At 42.0% G+C, this 17845-nt stretch overlaps 1 protein-coding gene across 1 annotated transcript in view; it reads left to right on the top strand.

Moving 5' to 3' along the window:
* LOC137545260 (enteropeptidase-like) overlaps positions 1 to 17845 on the top strand; it is a 191459-nt gene that overhangs the window by 157403 nt on the left and 16211 nt on the right. The window contains exon 11 of the mRNA XM_068266378.1: positions 11403 to 11552. Coding sequence (XP_068122479.1) covers positions 11403 to 11552 — 150 coding nt within the window. The remainder of the gene's footprint in view (positions 1 to 11402; positions 11553 to 17845) is intronic.

Here is a 17845-nt window from a genome sequence, read left to right as displayed (position 1 = left end):
GTGGGAGCGATCCGTGCGTATGGGGCTGGAGGAAGCCCCAGGTATGTATATCTCATCCTCTCTGGTTCCCTTTAAACGCCATATTAACGATAATTGCATTATCGGCACTTAAATCGGCCACTAGTAAAAGGCATTCCTGCTTCCATTCATAGCGCTATTTTTCTTAGGGTAAGTAGAGGTACTCTTTAACTTTTGTGTTCATTATCCTCCAGTTTGCAGGCAGGGGGAATGTTCCGGCTTTGATAAATAAGCTGAAGAGCTGTGTTATACAGTTGTGTTCCCTGGAGTAGCTTCCCAACAAGCTCCAGATCGAGACCTGTTGTTCTTGCATCTGCAACTTCAATTTCTAAAATAAGCTTGCCTTCTGTGCCGTGTCGAATTGCTTAGCAAGAGGGATGAAAGCACCTTTCAAATTTTTATTCCTGGCTTAGTTTCTGCTGCTCAAAATTAGCACAGGAGGCGGAGGGGGTTTGTTTTTGTGCTGCTGGGTGACATGGCAAAATTTTGTCTTCAAATTAAAAATGCACTGCTTGTTTTTCTGTTAAAATAAATGTGCAGCTTGTCAGTTGAAAAGAGACAATGCTTCCTGTGAACGCAAATACTTCATGTATTTATAAAATTTTGAGATCAGCTTTTATATATATATATCCACCTGCTTATAAAACTACTCAGGGATGAGTCTTAAAGCATTTTTTAAGTACTATCAGAACTGTCAAAGAGTAGCTGAAGTACAAGAAAACATGAATAGATGATATACAGGTCCTTCTCAAAAAATTAGCATATTGTGATAAAGTTCATTATTGTCTGTAATGTACTGATAAACATTAGACTTTCATATATTTTAGATTCATTACACACAACTGAAGTCGTTCAAGCCTTTTATTGTTTTAATATTGATGATTTTGGCATACAGCTCATGAAAACCAAAAATTCCTATCTCAAAAAACTAGCATATCATGAAAAAGTTCTGTAAACGAGCTATTAACCTAATCATCTGAATCAACTAATTAACGCTAAACAGCTGCAAAAGATTCCTGAGGCTTTTAAAAACTCCCAGCCTGGTTCATTACTCAAAGCCGCAATCATGGGTAAGACTGCCGACATGACTGCTGTCCAGAAGGCCATCATTGACACCCTCAAGCAAGAGGGTAAGACACAGAAAGACATTTCTGAACGAATAGGCTGTTCCCAGAGTGCTGTATCAAGGCACTTCAGTGGGAAGTCTGTGTGAAGGAAAAAGTGTGGCAGAAAATGCTGCACAACGAGAAGAGGTGACCGGACCCCTGAGAAAGATTGTGAAGAAGGACCGATTCCAGACCTTGAGGGACCTGCGGAAGCAGTGGACTGAATCTGGAGTAGAAACATCCAGAGCCACCGTGTGCAGGAAATGGGCTACAGGTGCCGCATTCCCCAGGTGAAGCCACTTTTGAACCAGAAACTGTGGCAGAAGCGCCTGACCTGGGCTACAGAGAAGCAGCACTGGACTGTTGCTCAGTGGTCCAAAGTACTTTTTTCTGATGAAAGCAACTTTTGCATGTCATTCGGAAATCAAGGTGCCAGAGTCTGGAGGAAGACTGGGGAGAGGGAAATGCCAAAATGCCTGAAGTCCAGTGTCAAGTTACCACAGTCAGAGATAGTTTGGGGTGCCATGTCAGCTGCTGGTGTTGGTCCACTGTGTTTTATCAAGGGCAGGGTCAATACAGCTAGATATCAGGAGATTTTGGAGCACTTCACGCTTCCATCTGCTGAAAAGCTTTATGGAGATGAAGATTTCATTTTTCAGCACGACCTGGCACCTGCTCACAGTGCCAAAACCACTGGTAAATGGTTTACTGACCATGGTATTACTGTGCTCAATTGGCCTGCCAACTCTCCTGACCTGAACCCCATAGAGAATCTGTGGGATATTGTGAAGAGAAAGTTGAGAGACGCAAGACCCAACACTCTGGATGAGCTTAAGGCCACTATTGAAGCATCCTGGGCCTCCATAACACCTGAGCAGTGCCACGGGCTGATTGCCTCCATGCCACGCCGCATTGAAGCAGTCATTTCTGCAAAATAATTCCCGATTAAGTATTGAGTGCATAACTGAACATAATTATTTGAAGGTTGTTTTTTTTTTTGTTTTAAAAACACTTTTCTTTTATTGGTCGGATGAAATATGCTATTTTTTTGAGATAGGAATTTTGGGTTTTCATGAGCTGTATGCCAAAATCATCAATATTAAAACAATAAAAGGCTTGAACTACTTCAGTTGTGTGTAAGGAATCTAAAATATATGAAAGTCTAATGTTTATCAGTACATTACAGAAAAGAATGAACTTTATCACAATATGCTAATTTTTTGAGAAGGACCTGTACTGGAACAGGTACAGAGGTGCCAATAACATGATAACATGCATTAAAAACTGTTTAGAGGAGGTAGTGGTGGACTTACCTTCCCAATCAGTAGAACTAGATTCTGTAAATTTTTGATCAACAATAATTTATTCGAAAAAACACCACAATGTTATATGTTTTTTAGGCAGTAAGGAGACCATAAAAAAACAGAATAGGTCCAAAACAGAGCCAAACGCCTCATGAATTGATGGTTTGACCTAAAAATAATGCCCCCATCTACAACTTCTGTGTGTTTCTGATGACTGGGACATTGTGAAATGGCAAGACAGATGAGAGCATTGTGTGTGTGTTGTGAGGCTAATAGCTGTGCTCATCTAGGAGGGAGAGAAGAAGTGTGAAAAAGTAAGCAACCTTCTCAGGACAAGTTGAGGAGAAGCTTTCTCTTATAGCCAGAATACACATCAAATTTTGATTGGCCAATTTCACTACTTCCCTGTAGCGGGAGAACTTACCTACACTAGGGGGTTGATTCACAAAAGAGTGCTAACTGATAGCACGGGCGTGGTATGCAGTTAACATGTGAGGTGACGCGCGTGCACCTTTGCGCACGCAAAGTCTTATGCCCGCGAATACACGGCCGTGCTATCAGTTAACACTCTTTTGTGAATCAACCCCAATGTGTTTATAGTATTTCAAATCTGCTGGCCCCCATACCAGATAGAGGTGGTAAAATTGGTTTGTCATTGGCCAATCAAAACTGAAAATGTGTTCCAGTGTGTGTATGTGGGTGGGGTGGGGTGGGGGGGGGGGGGTGGGCGGGTTAATGGAACGGGTATTATTTTTTAATTTTGCATTCTATAAATAAGACAGAAATGATTTTTGCGGTAAAACTAGTATTTCAGTTAAATTTAGTCGGGCTTCTTTGCTAAACTAGGCATTTTTTTACATGTGGCCATTCCAGGGAGTAGTTGATTGGTTAGTATTTCTTTGCTGTATTGGTAATATTTTCATCATGACCAAATAACATTATGCACCCAGTCATTTATGATGACCATATGTCATTTATGATGACCAAAAATGGATAGGAGACTCACTGACCTGGAGCCTGGCTTGGATCGTTTTTTCTGCAGCAAAATACATTAGTAAGGGAATTTCTTAGAACCCATCTACTGAGATATGTAAAGAAACTGGTAGATTGTCTTTATTACTTCTTAAAGCCCGACTCTAACTAAGAATGTTTAGTGTGGAAGTTATATTTTTTTCTTGTTTGGGGCTTTATTACTGCCCATGTTTCCATCTTTGTTCTGGACATTTCGTTTTTCATTTTTGTTTGTAGAGCAAGGGAAAGGTTAAAGACCCAATTCTTTCATTGTTTTTAAAGAGGCACTGTAGTGACATATAGTAGAATGCAGTAAATTACTCTGGATACCTGCTTTTATGGTAATTTACTCGCCCTCCCACTGATGTTTAGGCTAGGCTGTTTAGCTATGAGGAATCTCTCCCAGCATTCTGGGAGATCAGGTAGGTCTTGTACTGGCTTTAGAACTCTCAGTAAACAAACAGTCTGCGGAGCTGTACTTGTAAACAGTCAGTGTGTAGCAAGCACCCAAGAAGGGGAAAAAAAGGATGACGTCCCATGGCTTGCAGCGTCTCTGCACTCTCAGACACTCCAACAATTCCTCCACAGTCAAGCCAGCACCATCTGTAGTATCAAAAAGCTCTTTTATTGATAAAAAGGAAGCATAACAATGATCACAGCGACAGCATCGCTGTTTCGGTCAACAGACCTTTTTCAAGCAGCATCGATTAATGTCACACTAAAAACACACTCAAAATCTCTTTAAATAGCTACCTCCAAATCCAAACACCAATCAGTGACAAGATCCCTCAGCCAATCTGCTGTCGCTGTGATCATTGTTATGCTTCCTTCTTATCAATAAAAGAGCTTTTTGATACTACAGATGGTGCTGGCTTGACTGCGGCGCTGTATCTGACAGGACTAAAGATGTTTCCACCTCTGATGAATTTCAGAATGTAAATCGAGTTGAGGAAAGATTTTACAATGGACAAACACTGACCTAATAAATATTGAAGAAAAGTAAGCAATTTTATTCATCACATTATTTTCACTACAGTTCCTCTTTAACCGGTTCACTCAAACTGGACATTTTAATGGGTCCAGTTTGAGCACTGTTGCTGCTAGCAGGACGTACCTACTACCAACGCGTCCTGCATATATGGAGCTGGTTGTGCGCACGCACGCACTTCCGCCCCTTGTGCACAGCGTTCATGCAAGGCCAAGATTAGTGAAGGGAAAGTTCCCCGGGGCCATTGCAGTGCCTGAATGAATGGACATGACTCCGATTGAGGACCAAGTCCATTCATGATAACAAAAGTAAAAAAAGAGTGTAAAAAAATAAACACTTCATGGTAACACAAGAAAGTGTTTGTAGCACCATTTAGTGGTGAAAAAGTAAAATTACAATCACCATACATATTTAATTTAAAAAAAAATAATAAAATGAATCCGTCCAAAGCCCCCCCACCACCACCACCATTACCACCACCTCCTTCACCCCCATTAACAAACATACACTTGTTACAATAAAAAAGTAACAGTTTTAAAAAAATTTTTACATAAATACCTGCCTTAGGGACTCTTTTTTTGTATGTCATGAGGGTATATTACTGTTATTTTAGTAAATAATGGCTTGAAAATATTGCCCAACCCCACCCCACCCCACCCAAAAAAAAAATTACACCTTTATTTCCGAATAGTATGTTGTCGCCATACATTGCACTGGGGACATACTGTAATTTCAATGTTACGTTAACCGGGACTAATGGGCAAATACAATGGGGGAGGGAGGAAGGTTATTTATAGTACTGCTTACTTTAAAGCGAAAGGGGATGGAGTTGGAGAAATAGTGTATTTATTTTCTTGTTTTTCACTATAAATGCATAGAAAATAAAATAATTACTTCAAAAGGAACTCTAGTGAAAATAATGTAATAAAAAAGTGCTTCATTTTTACAATAATTACGTATAAATAATTTAGTCAGTGTTTGCCCATTGTAAAATCTTTCCTCTCCCTGATTTACATTCTGACATTTATCACATGGTGACATTTTTACTGCTGGCAGTTGATGTCAGTGGAAGGAGATGTTGCTTGCTTTTTTGGCAGTTGGAAACAGCAGTAAACAGTGAAACAACTCTTATTTCCGACAATGCAATGAGGTTCGCAGACAGGAAACTGCCAGGACCATGGTCCTCACAGTTTCCTGTGAAAGGGGTATTACCACAATATCAGCCATACAGAGCCCCTAGATGATCCGTTTGAGAAAAGGAATAGATTTCTCGTGTAAAAGGGGGTATCAGCTACTGATTGGAATGAAGTTCAATTCTTGGTCACGGTTTCTCTTTAAAACAAGTATCACCCACAAAAAGCCTAATTTGTGAAAGGAAAAAAAATGATTCAGGTGTGTGAAGTAGTGGTGAAGTTAAGGCCAAATGAATCAGAGGAGCGCTGACAGGTAAAAATGGCTCCTGGCAGTAAGGGTAAAATGGCCTGTGGGCTGAAGTGGTTATGAAAGACTGTGGTTTACTTTCCATGTATAATTCACAAACACATTCCAAACGCATCACTTATGTGAATTGAATGATGATTGTAAAACCACAGCAGCATGACTGACCCTCAGTTCCTGAAGAAATGAAAAAAACTGGAAAGAAATGTGCCTCACCGATAGAAAATTCACTGTGACAATTTAAGAGTGGGAATCCAGATTTCTTCCTATAAAAGTTGATTTGTGGCACAGGGTCTCTTTTTTGGGGTAAGCTTATACTGAGATTTTTTTTTTTTAGTATTCTGTGGCCGTAACACAATTTTTCTGCCTGCAAAAAAGTGATTATCCTTTGATATTCAATTCATATACATTGCAAATTGAAAACAGCATTTTCCTTCCAAGATCCATCCTTGCAGCAACAACACTTTAAGTGCTTACAAGGCAAAACTTTATAGTCACAGTTGAGATTTATCAAAAGTCACTTAAACCGGAGTGATGTTCTGGTTTTTTTTTTTTATTTTTTATTTACGTTTATTTAAAATTGCTCAAGCCTCAACTCTGCTGAGACGATATTACTGAGCTATATGATTTCCTGTGATAAAACTATATTGTAGAGTTAATAGAAATTCAAGTTTCAACCTTTTTTATATAGTGGGGCACTAAAGTTGGTATTGGTATGCCATCAGTTATCCTCTTTATGGCTCCTAAAGTGCTTTTAAAACAAACGTAGGAGTGTAGATTTATTCTGAGGAATACCATTACCGTTGAAATATACGTACCTCCGTGAAAGGTTAAAATAAACACAATTCTGCAGAGAACAAAATTTGTTCCCAAAAGTAACCACTTCTTCCCTTATTTTATGATGTATTGTATTGTTATAAATATATCTATATTTGTCATCCTAGCAGTTTTAAAGAGGCCCCAGTTTAAAGCTGATAGCCTGGACTGGTATGGGTTATTATGAAAACAAAAAGAGATGTTTAGTATACCCAAGTACTGATGTTCATCCATGGGTGTCAAATGAGATGCTGGATATGGATACTAAGACTCAGCTGATTCATTTTTATACATTTTTTGTTAAATTCGATTATATTTTTTTGAAGATACCATAGGAAGATGCTTTGTTTAAGTGCTAAAAAAGCAAATAAAAGGGATTATCTATACTTTTGCCTTTTAAAGCCAGATCCATAAAATAACTTTGGGGTTGGCGCATTAAACTTTATTAGTGCCTTTCATGTCTATTTTTATCTCTTTCTTTTTGTAGGATTTTGCTAGCTTTGTTTTATCTCACGATTCACATCCATTAAACATTTATTAGTGTTTTTGGTTTTGTTTTGTTTGTTTTTTTCAGTCATTTTGAGCCTCGATAGTCGCTTAAATGAATATGCACAAATCCACACAAAGCAAGTATTAAAGGGGTTCTTTCGCGAAAAAAGTAGGCAGTTAAAAAATGTGACAGATGACAGGTTTTGGGCCAGTCCATCTTTTTAAGGGAGATTCTCAGGGCTTTCTTTGTTTTCAACAGCATTTCCTGAACAGCAGTTTAACTGCCAACATAGTAAGATACCAGCCAGCCTCCCTACTCACTTGCACATTATTTTGTCAGTTAGACTTTGCAACTGCTGTTCAGGAAATGCTGTTGAAAACAAAGAAAACCCTGAGGAATCCCCCTTAAAAAGATGGACTGGCCCAAAACCTGTCATCTGTCACATTTTTTAACTGCCTACTTTTTTCGCGAAAGAACCCCTTTAAAGAGACACTGAAGCGAAAAAAAATATGATATAGTGAATTGGTTGTGTACTATGAATAATTACTAGAAGATTAGCAGCAAAGAAAATATTCTCATACTTTTAATTTCAGGTATATAGTGTTTTTTCTAACATTGAATTATTCTATAATATGTGCAGATTCAAAATTCAAAATGAGTCTTTCAGAGCAGTCTGTGAAGTAATGACCTCTCCTCTGCCAGAGGAAAAGTAAATAGTCCAGGAACAGTTGAGATAATAAAAGTCAGATAACAGCCCTCTCCACGACTAACTTAGTCGGAGAGCTTAATGGCTTGTTTGCATAGAGATAACAACTGGAGTTTCTCAACTCTTCCTGTACTGGAAACAATTAGACTGATGTATCTGATCTTAATGTTGTATTTCTTAGCTGTACTGCACATATAAATCATAATATCATATTTTTTTTTTTTGCTTCAGTGTCTCTTTAACTGCTAACAAAATGCCAAGCTGTTATTTTTGTTTACAGTAAATAGATAATAATTTGCACCCAGACAACAATCAATGACATAAAATCAGAGCAATTTTAAAGATTATTTTAAAGGAACACATGACAATGTGCCAATAACGAGCACTCCTCTCATCCCACCCTTAGCCCCTTCCGGTCCAGTGACTTTAAAGCATGTGACCCCCACACTTTGATTGGCCCTATAGGCTGCCTGTCACTTGATGTTAGATGGACAATGCTTTTATTGAGAACATTAAAACATTCATTAGTAGTATTCTGCTGTGATGGTAAGACACATTTAACAGGTTATGCAAATGACGCCATACATTTTCACAGTCTGAATAGAGAGGTACATCGATTGAGATTATAACAAACACAGTACATGAATGTTTCTAGTTACACTGAAAGTGCTATACACAACTCCAGTGTCAATGTACATGTTGATGAAGTTATCATTAAAAATGAATGAGGGAAAGGTATTAGTTTAACTAGTTATTGATTGTGAAACAATCACATAAGCTCTTGACTCTCAGATCAATCCAGAGAATGTGGAAATGAAGCTGGTCCTTTAAAGAGACTCTGTAACAAAAATTGCATCCTGTTTTTATCATCCTACAAGTTCCAAAAGCTATTCTAATGTGCTCTGGCTTACTGCAGCACGTTCTACTATCACCATCTCTGTAATAAATCAACTTATCTCTCTCTTGTCAGACTTGTCAGCCTGTGTCTGAAAGGCTGCCAAGTTCTTCAGTGTTGTGGTTCTGTGATGCATCTCCCCCTCCAGGCCCCTCTCTGCACACTGCCTGTGTATTATTTAGATTAGGGCAGCTTCTCTCTTCTCTCTTATCTTTTACAAGCTGGATAAATCCTCCTCTGAGCTGGCTGGGCTTTCACATACTGAGGAATTACATACAGGCAGAGCTGTCTGCACTCTGCAGGAAGAAAAGAGCAGCCTGACACTTCAGTGGAAGATAGCTGCAGGGGGAAAGAAACACACAAATGATCTCTTCAGATTCGAAAGGAAGGGTGTATACAGCCTGCTTGTGTATGAATGTATTTTTTATGTGTGGACATATTGTACATCAACCTACTTCCTGTTTTGGTGGCCATTTTGTTTGTTTATAAACAAACTTTTTAAAACTGTTTTTAACCACTTTTAATGCGGCGAGGAGCGGCGAAATTGTGACAGAGGGTAATAGGAGATGTCCCCTAACGCATTGGTATGTTTACTTTTGTGCGGTTTTAACAATACAGATTCTCTTTACCACTTGCCGACCGCACGCTTATACCGTGCATCGGCAAAGTGGCAGCTGCAGGACCAGCGACGCAGTACTGCGTCGCCAGCTGCAGGCTGATTAATCAGGAAGCAGCTGCTCGCGCGAGCGGCTGCTTCCTGTCAATTCACGGCGGGGGGCTCCGTGAATAGCCTGCGGGCCGCCGATGGCGGCTCGCAGGCTAAATGTAAACACAAGCGGAAATAACCCGCTTTGTTTACATTGTACGGCGCTGCTGCGCAGCAGCGCCGTAAGGCAGATCGGCGATCCCCGGCCAATCAGCGGCCGGGAATCGCCGCCATGTGACAGGGGACGTCCTGTCACTGGCTGCACAGGACGGATAGCGTCCTGTGCAGCCCGGATCACCGGGGGGAGAGGTAGGAGAGGGAGGGGGGTGAATGTCGCCGCGGAGGGGGGCTTTGAGGTGCCCCCCCCCCGCAACTAGCCTGCACGCAGGAGCGATCAGACCCCCCCTGCACATCATCCCCATAGGGGGGAAAAAGGGGGGGCGATCTGATCGCTCTGCGTGCCCGCTGATCTGTGCTGGGGGCTGCAGAGCTCACCCAGCACAGATCACAACAAACAGCGCTGGTCCTTAAGGAGGGGTAAAGGCTGAGTCCTCAAGTGGTTAAAATGCCTGACACCTTTCATGAAAAAAAGTTCTGTCTTCACCAGAGGCTACAGGAATCAGCTCAGCTAATTTGTTATTGAATAAGCAATTATCTACGTAAAACAACATGGAAAAAGAAAATAAATTACTGTTACTTGAAAAGTGAGTTATATATAACATATAGTTTAGCTCCATAAATAATGGGGTAATCTATAGGAGGAGTCAACCATGCTAATAGAGTACAACAAACAGCCAGAGTAATGAAAATGAATGAACTGAATGGTGTGTACACATGAAGCTGGAAATTTCGGTACCCGTTAGCGGCAGAAGATTGGGCACCTCATGTGAAATTTTGGCGCCCAATAATGGGCGTCACCTGTTTTCTGCACGGAATCCATGGGGAGGGTTTAAGGTTAGGTGTGGGGGAGGCAGTCTTTGGTTTAGGTGTGGAGGGGGGAGCTTGTTAAGGTTAGTCATGGGGGGAAGTCTTTGAAGAGAAACCGTAACCAAGGATTGAACTTCATCCCAATCAGTAGCTGATACCCCCTTTCCCATTAGAAATCATTTCCTTTTCTCAAACGGATGATCAGGGGGTCTGTATGGCTGATATTGTGATGAAACCCCCTAACAGTGTGATGTCCAAACCAAGGTACTGACATCACACCGGGGGAGCCTTGTTGCATTGTGGGAAATAACAGCTGTTTCCAACTGCCAAAAAAAGCAAGCAGCATCACCTTCCAGTTACATCACCTGCATCCTCATGAGTTTGCCTCAGGCAGCAAACAGTCTAGAACCGGCCCTGGGTAAATGTCCCAATATTCTACTTGCTGAAATTGGGCACTCAAATTTTTCATACATATCTGTACAAATCTGTTACCATAGCGACAGACGCCGGGACTGCTTGCTATAACTGAATTGCTGTTGTTTATCCCCTGCTTATTGCCTGAAGAAGTGGGCTGTGCCCGCGAAACGCGTTGCATCTTTGGGGTATTTTCAATAAATGTGTATATCTATATATTTACAGTCCTTGGTGTCTGCTTTAACGGAGGCGAGTCCACCACTTCCTCCCAGCAATTTTTAAAAAATTGTATGTACTTTTATCCTTCTGGCGCCTCTGTTCACCTACCAATATATTTGAGTCCACCCCAGGTGGAGGGGTGATCTATCCCCTTTCTTCCTATCTACAGAGAGCAAATTCTTAATCCTGAGTGAGGACAGGTCTAATCTCCTCACCTGCCTAATGAGTGGTTACCTAGGTGGTAACCCGTGTTTGTAAGTATTACCATCTCACTGTTTCATTTATCCAATGAATGTTGACATACTACACCATATTGGGCTCTCGATTTCTCTTCAACTTTTATTTTTTACCTGTTTTGCTTATAGATAGAGAGAAGATAGAGTGTGACTTTGAAGATGGATTTTGTTACTGGAGTCAAGATGTAAATGATGATGAAGAATGGATGAGAGTCAGCGGTCCATACCACCCTCCAACATCTGGACCAGATTTTGACCACACATTTGGAAATGAGACTGGTAATTTAACTTTTTTTTTTTCATCACTAGTTGTTGAAATAATTAAAGATTCATCCACATATGTTAGATGGCAATGTAACAAGATAGCAGACTAACAGGTACATAAAATATACTTTTCTTAGTACTGTAATCTGTGTAAAATCAATGTTGTATGGTATCCTTAGTAACTAGGCAGTGAGAGGAACTGGCTCACTACACTGAAATAAGCTTTTACATCAAAGGACATACATTACAAAAAATAGGCCATACTTTAATATGGCTAATAGCTCTGGACACCTTGGCCAATAGTTCTGGTCAACCATAGGCATTGTGTACCACTGATGCAATGATTCTTTATACTTAAAATTAGCTACTTTTTCTTTATCAACATCGTCATCACCACCACAACCATCAGATCAATTTTAGAGCTGCACTCAGTGCAGACAATGTGATACCAGGTGACCATGTTCAGAATGTAGTACCACTAGGGCCACAATGATAATCCACCATCGGCTAAATATGTATACACCAAACAGTGACACCCCCTGTCGGTTTATCATTCACTAAATGCAGCAGCCTCAGTTGGCTGAGTAATGCCTGTAGGCCACACTTCACCTCTTTGGCAATCACTATCTCTTCCATGTCTCCTGGCCACTCCAAAAGATAAACGGAAGCCTCCAATAGAGCATCCTCCTCTTCTGCTGGCCTTCCCTCTATTCCTGCAGCTGGCGCATGTTTTAGAGCTCCCTGCTGGGCAACACAAATGGCTTTGATGGCCTCTGATATGCTCACTTAGAAGCCAGAACAGGAACCCTTATCAGGGATGTGCACACAATGAAGTGTGAGTGGAATAGTTGTTGAATAGTTGCTCTTGTTGTAATATGCATGATCACATTTTTGAGATGCAAAGCTGTAAGATAGTGGTGGGTCATTTTCATCAGAGTAAAGCACTTCAAGAGGAATATCAGCTAAAGGTATCCTGTGAGCAGATAAACCATACTGTTTGCATTGGGCTAAAACCAACACTGCAGGCTGGTGACTGGCATTTACATCTCCTCTAATAAATAAGACTATAGGATCCAGCTATCTTCTCCAGTCATATCACAAATGCTACACGCCTTCCCTTGCTCATTCTGCTATCTCCGAAGCTGTCGTTACTTTATTCAGTGTTCTTCATCAAGGAATTAAAGATAAACTTTAATCCGGGATTGAACTTCATCCCAATCAGTAGCCAATACCTCTTTTCCCACAAGAAAACGTTACCTTTTCTCAAATAGATCATCTGGAACATCATTATGGCTGATATTGTGGAGAAATCCCTCCCACAGTGTGATGTCAGCGCCATGGCCTTGTTGAATTGGGGAGAATTATGGCTGTTTCTAACTGCCAAGCAAGTAGTATCCCCCTTTGTGCATTGAACTCACATTTTGGACAGGACTAAGGATGATACATTTCAGAATGTAAATCAGGGAGAGGAACAATTTAAAATGGGCAAACACTGACTAAAACATTTATAAATGAATATTGTAAAAAAAAAAAATAAGCCATTTTATTCATTACATTATTTTCACTACAGTTCCTCTTTAAGTACAATACTATAATTTCTGGCAAACTACAGTTTGTGTGGCATGGTGGAATAGTGGATAGCACTCTTGCTTGCTCAGGCTTGGTCCCTGGTTCAAATTCCAGCTAGGGCACTATCTCCACAGAATTTTTATGCTTTCCCCATGCCTGCGTGGCTTTCCCCATGCCTGCGTGGCTTTCCCCATGCCTGCGTGGCTTTCCCCATGCCTGCGTAGGTTTCCCTATGCCTGCGTGGCTTTCCCCATGCCTGCGTGGCTTTCCCCATGCCTGCGTGGCTTTCCCCATGCCTGTGTGGCTTTCATGCCTGCGTGGCCTTCCCCATGCCTGCGTGGCTTTCCCCATGCCTGCGTGGCTTTTCCCATGCCTGCGTGGCTTTTCCCATGCCTGCGTGGCTTTCCCCATGCCTGCGTGGATTTCCCCATGCCTGCGTGGCTTTCCCCATGCCTGCGTAGGTTTCCCCATGCCTGCGTGACTTTCCCCATGCCTGCGTTGCTTTCCCCATGCCTGTGTGGCTTTCCCCATGCCTGCGTGGCTTTCCCCATGCCTGCGTGGCTTTCCCTATGCCTGTGTGGCTTTCCCCATGCCTGCGTGGCTTTCCCCATGCCTGCGTGGCTTTCCCCATGCCTGCGTGGCTTTCCCCATGCCTGCGTGGCTTTCCCCATGCCTGCGTGGCTTTTCCCATGCCTGCGTGGCTTGCCCCCGGTTTTCCCCTCGCATCTCCAAAACACACAAGTAAGTTAATTAGCTTCTCCATTTAAATTGGCCCTAGACTATGGTGTACATATGACTATGATTAGGGTAGGAATTAGATTGTGAGCTGTTGTTATGCTGTGTACATAGGCTATTTATAATTTAGATGAGATGGTCTCAACTATGTCTACAAGAGTCCTCCGACAAGACTACTGTATATACTTTGTGGAAGATGTCAGCACTATGTTAAACTAAATCACAATAACTATAGCTGACAAATTAAATAGCTAAGGGAGCAGCAGTTAATAAATGCGGGACCAAAAATGGGCACAATTGTTATATATCGTAATATTGATAGCAGTTATGCTATTTAGTGGCTGGCTGCTATTAAATTGTGATTTATCGTTTTAACATTCAAGTTATGCTATTCAGCGGGCAGTTGCAATTAAATTAATAATTACTGTATTATTATTACCGGGGATCGGGGAGTCTTAAGGTTAGGCACCATCAGAGGAGGTCTTAAGGTTAGGCACCACAAGGGAGATCTTAGGGTTAGGCACCACCAGGGGGGTCTAAAGCTGGGTACACACGGGGGACCGTTGTAGCTGTTGCTAGCACACAGAAGACGTGTGCGCAACAGCTTGGCGACAGCTCCGCCTGAGCGACAGCTGTCTACACGACAGGCAGAGACACAGCGGAAGCTGTCACCGAAGGTTCGGCTCCCCACCGGAAGCTCCCTTCTAGCTGTGGGTAGTTGTCGCTAGTCTGCACATACACACGCAGTACACGTGGTGGACTAGCGATGGTTGCTGCGACAGCTGTTGCCGGCGATTGGCCAAGTCAATCGCCTGGCGACAGTCCCTGTCGCCGCAACATGCGCGTGCCTGTGTTGGTGGCGACAGTTGTGCCCCGTGTGTATGAGCCTTTAGGGTTAGGCACCACCAGGGGGTCTTATGGTTAGGCACCTCCGGGGGGGGGTGGTCTTTAGCTTTAGACATCACAAAGGAAGGTCTTAGGGTTAGGCCCCATCAGGGGAGGGTTCTGTGTGAGAGTAGAGAGATTAGGTTAAAGTCAGATTGTAGACTACCTGTAAATGTACCAATAAAGTAATACCAAAATTAAATTGTTACTTACCGTTTTCGTTATGGTTATTGTTATTTAATGTTGCACCAAAGTTGTTAGTTTATGTTATTGTTATTTAACATATGCAGCTAAGGGCGTTAAAAAACTGAATATAAGTAGAAGGGCAATATTATATAACAAATATAAATAACAGATGTTATTCTTAGTAACCAATCCCACGCTTCATTTTTAGCCTTTTTTTATATTAAAAAAGATTGCTTCTCGTTCTTCTGACCCAGCAACTAAAAATCCTCAGAGTGACTCCAGCACCACTTTATAAAAAAATCTTAGCAGCAAAGCTATTCTAGGTGAACTGTTGGTTATGTACACTTTATTGAATTTGTGTCTATGGTCCAAGCTTAAAATGTGTTTTGCTGGATTATTCATCGAAGGAAACTCTTTATGCAACACAGCCCGCAGCATCACTATAAAGTCTCTTTGAATAGTGAATGGAAGGAGCAGCAGGGTGCTGTGAATTGATGTTCTCTTTTTCTCCCAGGAGTGAAGCACACTTAATAAGGTTAATGTTCTGAGATCTGCTTCAAGTAAACAAAATAATATGCTGAGAAATTGTAACTAGGCGTTGAAACAGATTCTGAGTAACGTCCAGATGATTTCATTACAGCAAGTCAATGAGTTTGGATGTACTCTTTCAAAAGAAATGACTGATTTGGAAAAAGCAAGTCTAACAACTGTAGTTATGACTTGCGGCTTTCTGCATTTGGAAGGTTGAAATATTTACTGAATGCTGATAACCGGGAATAGTAGGCCTTCTACACATGAGCAAAACCCCATCTAACCTTTCAGGCAATTGGCATTGTGATTAATTTCCTGATTTGTATGTATTGTAAACTAAGATGAATGCCAATTCAAAGTAAACCCTTGTAGAATGGCTGTTCTATGGGCCAGAATTCTCGGATCAGTTAAAGGCAATATATTCAGCAGCTTTGGTGGCACCAAGCAGCACCGGGCCACCCATTAGGCCGGGTGAGGCAGGTTCCTCAAATGGCGGAAATGGGGGGCGGCGCCAAGCTGGAGGCGGTAGCAGCCAGGAAGGGGGGCAGCCAGTACAGCGGTGGGGAAGGGGGGGGTCAGAACTCCCCCTCCCTCACCTGGGTCCCCCCGTCCGCTTTCCCCCTCCAGCTATGAGTGCAGCATGTGTCAGGCAGCGGGCGGGGAAATAATTGCTCACCTCTTCCTTTCACATTCCAGCACTGCGTACCACCGCTCATCACTTCCTGCAATGCCGCCCACTGTACTTGCATAAGTACAGTGGGCGGCATTGCAGGAAGTGACGAGCAGTGGTACACAGCATTGGAAAGTGGAAGGAAAAGGTGAGTAATTACTTCCCTGCCTGCTGCCTGACAAATACTGCACTCATAGCTGGAGGGGAGAGCAGATGGGGGGACCCAGGTGAGGGAGGGGGGCTCCAACCACTGTGCCCACTGCCCCCTTCCAGACTACCTATACTGGGGGCAATTATACTACCAATTAGGGGGTCGCCATCCTCACAAGTTTGCCTCAGGCGGCAAAGAGTCTAGAACTGGGCACCAGGGGAGTAATTTGGGAACAAGAGAGTGCTGATAGTAAGGCTCTCTTCTCTAGAGGAAGTCACCTCCGATAAGCTCTCCTCTCCTCCAGTTGCAGCCATTTCTGATTGGCTCTCCTCTCCTGCAGCTGCTAGCTCTCTACAGTACCGCAGCTCTCCACTCACAGTGACGTAGGTCAGTAATGTACCTGCCTGTTTGCAAATCTGCCCTCCCCCTTTTGCTCTCTTTGCAACTGGGGTGCCCAATGTCACTAGTTAGGGATGGCCGAAAATGCCCATTTCCGATTCTGCAGAAATTGAGATTTCTGCCAATGACAATTTCCATTGATCCGATTTTCCATTTTTCAGATTTTCCGGTTTTCGGATTTTTTGAGGAGTATTTTGTTAGGCATTTTTTGAATCAGAGAATGCAGAAAATGAAAAAAAAAACAACAACAGAAAAACTGAAATTGGAAATTAGAAAACGGAAAATCAGTCTTGTGATTGGTATAAAATTCCCACGCTGATCCGATTTTTGCAGAAAAATTCTGCATTCTCTGATTGGTCCAATGCTTCCGAGTTCTGTGATTGGGCTGAAATTACTGCGTTGCTATATTTCCACAGAACTCCAATTTCCGAGTTCCAATCGGAGTTTAAATTCCACAGAATCCGAATGAGCATCCCTAACACAAGTACAGGCTCTGCCCTTTCTGTAGTGAGGGATGGTAGAATAATCATAAAATTACCTGTCAGGATCTGTGCCTCTGTTGTCCTACTGGTGACATCAATAGTGAACTTTGCTGTGAACTTCCACTGTCAACCAGCAGATGTCTCCCTTGTTGCTGAGAACTGTGCAGTTCCCTGGATCACCAGCAGATGGAACTATGAGAACTTTCTGAGAGATCACCTGATCAATGTGCTACTATTTAAGACCAGACTTCCTAGCAGCACATTGCTAGGTCATTCTGTTTGCTCGTGCAGTATTGTGACTCTGGCCATTGATCCTGTGTTCCCTGTTTCCTGCCTTGCCTTATTACTCTGAATTCCCGGTATCGATCCTTGCTAGCCTGACCTTTCTCTGCCTGATGTTATTGCCTGATCCTGATTTCCTGATTTGACTCTTGTTTGTATGACTTCCCTTTGTGTATGCTGATTCAGATTATTCATTGCTGTATATATTCTGATATTTTGTGTGTTGCTGTATATATTCTGTATAGATAGATAGATAGTTAGGGGTTCTGGTATTGTGCTGCACTACGTATTGTTTGATTGTATGATTGTATGTGTATGGTGGATGTATATTTGAATTGCTGCACCTTTATAAATAAAACAAATTCAACCTGTGCAGACCTCAGTATTTTCATATATGTGTGTAATGATTTGCTCAGCT

This window comes from Hyperolius riggenbachi, chromosome 2, assembly GCF_040937935.1.
Source record: "Hyperolius riggenbachi isolate aHypRig1 chromosome 2, aHypRig1.pri, whole genome shotgun sequence".
Taxonomy (NCBI): Eukaryota; Metazoa; Chordata; class Amphibia; order Anura; family Hyperoliidae; genus Hyperolius; species Hyperolius riggenbachi.
The sequence above is the reverse complement of the archived record's forward strand: the minus strand, read 5'-3'. Positions and strand labels throughout refer to the sequence as shown.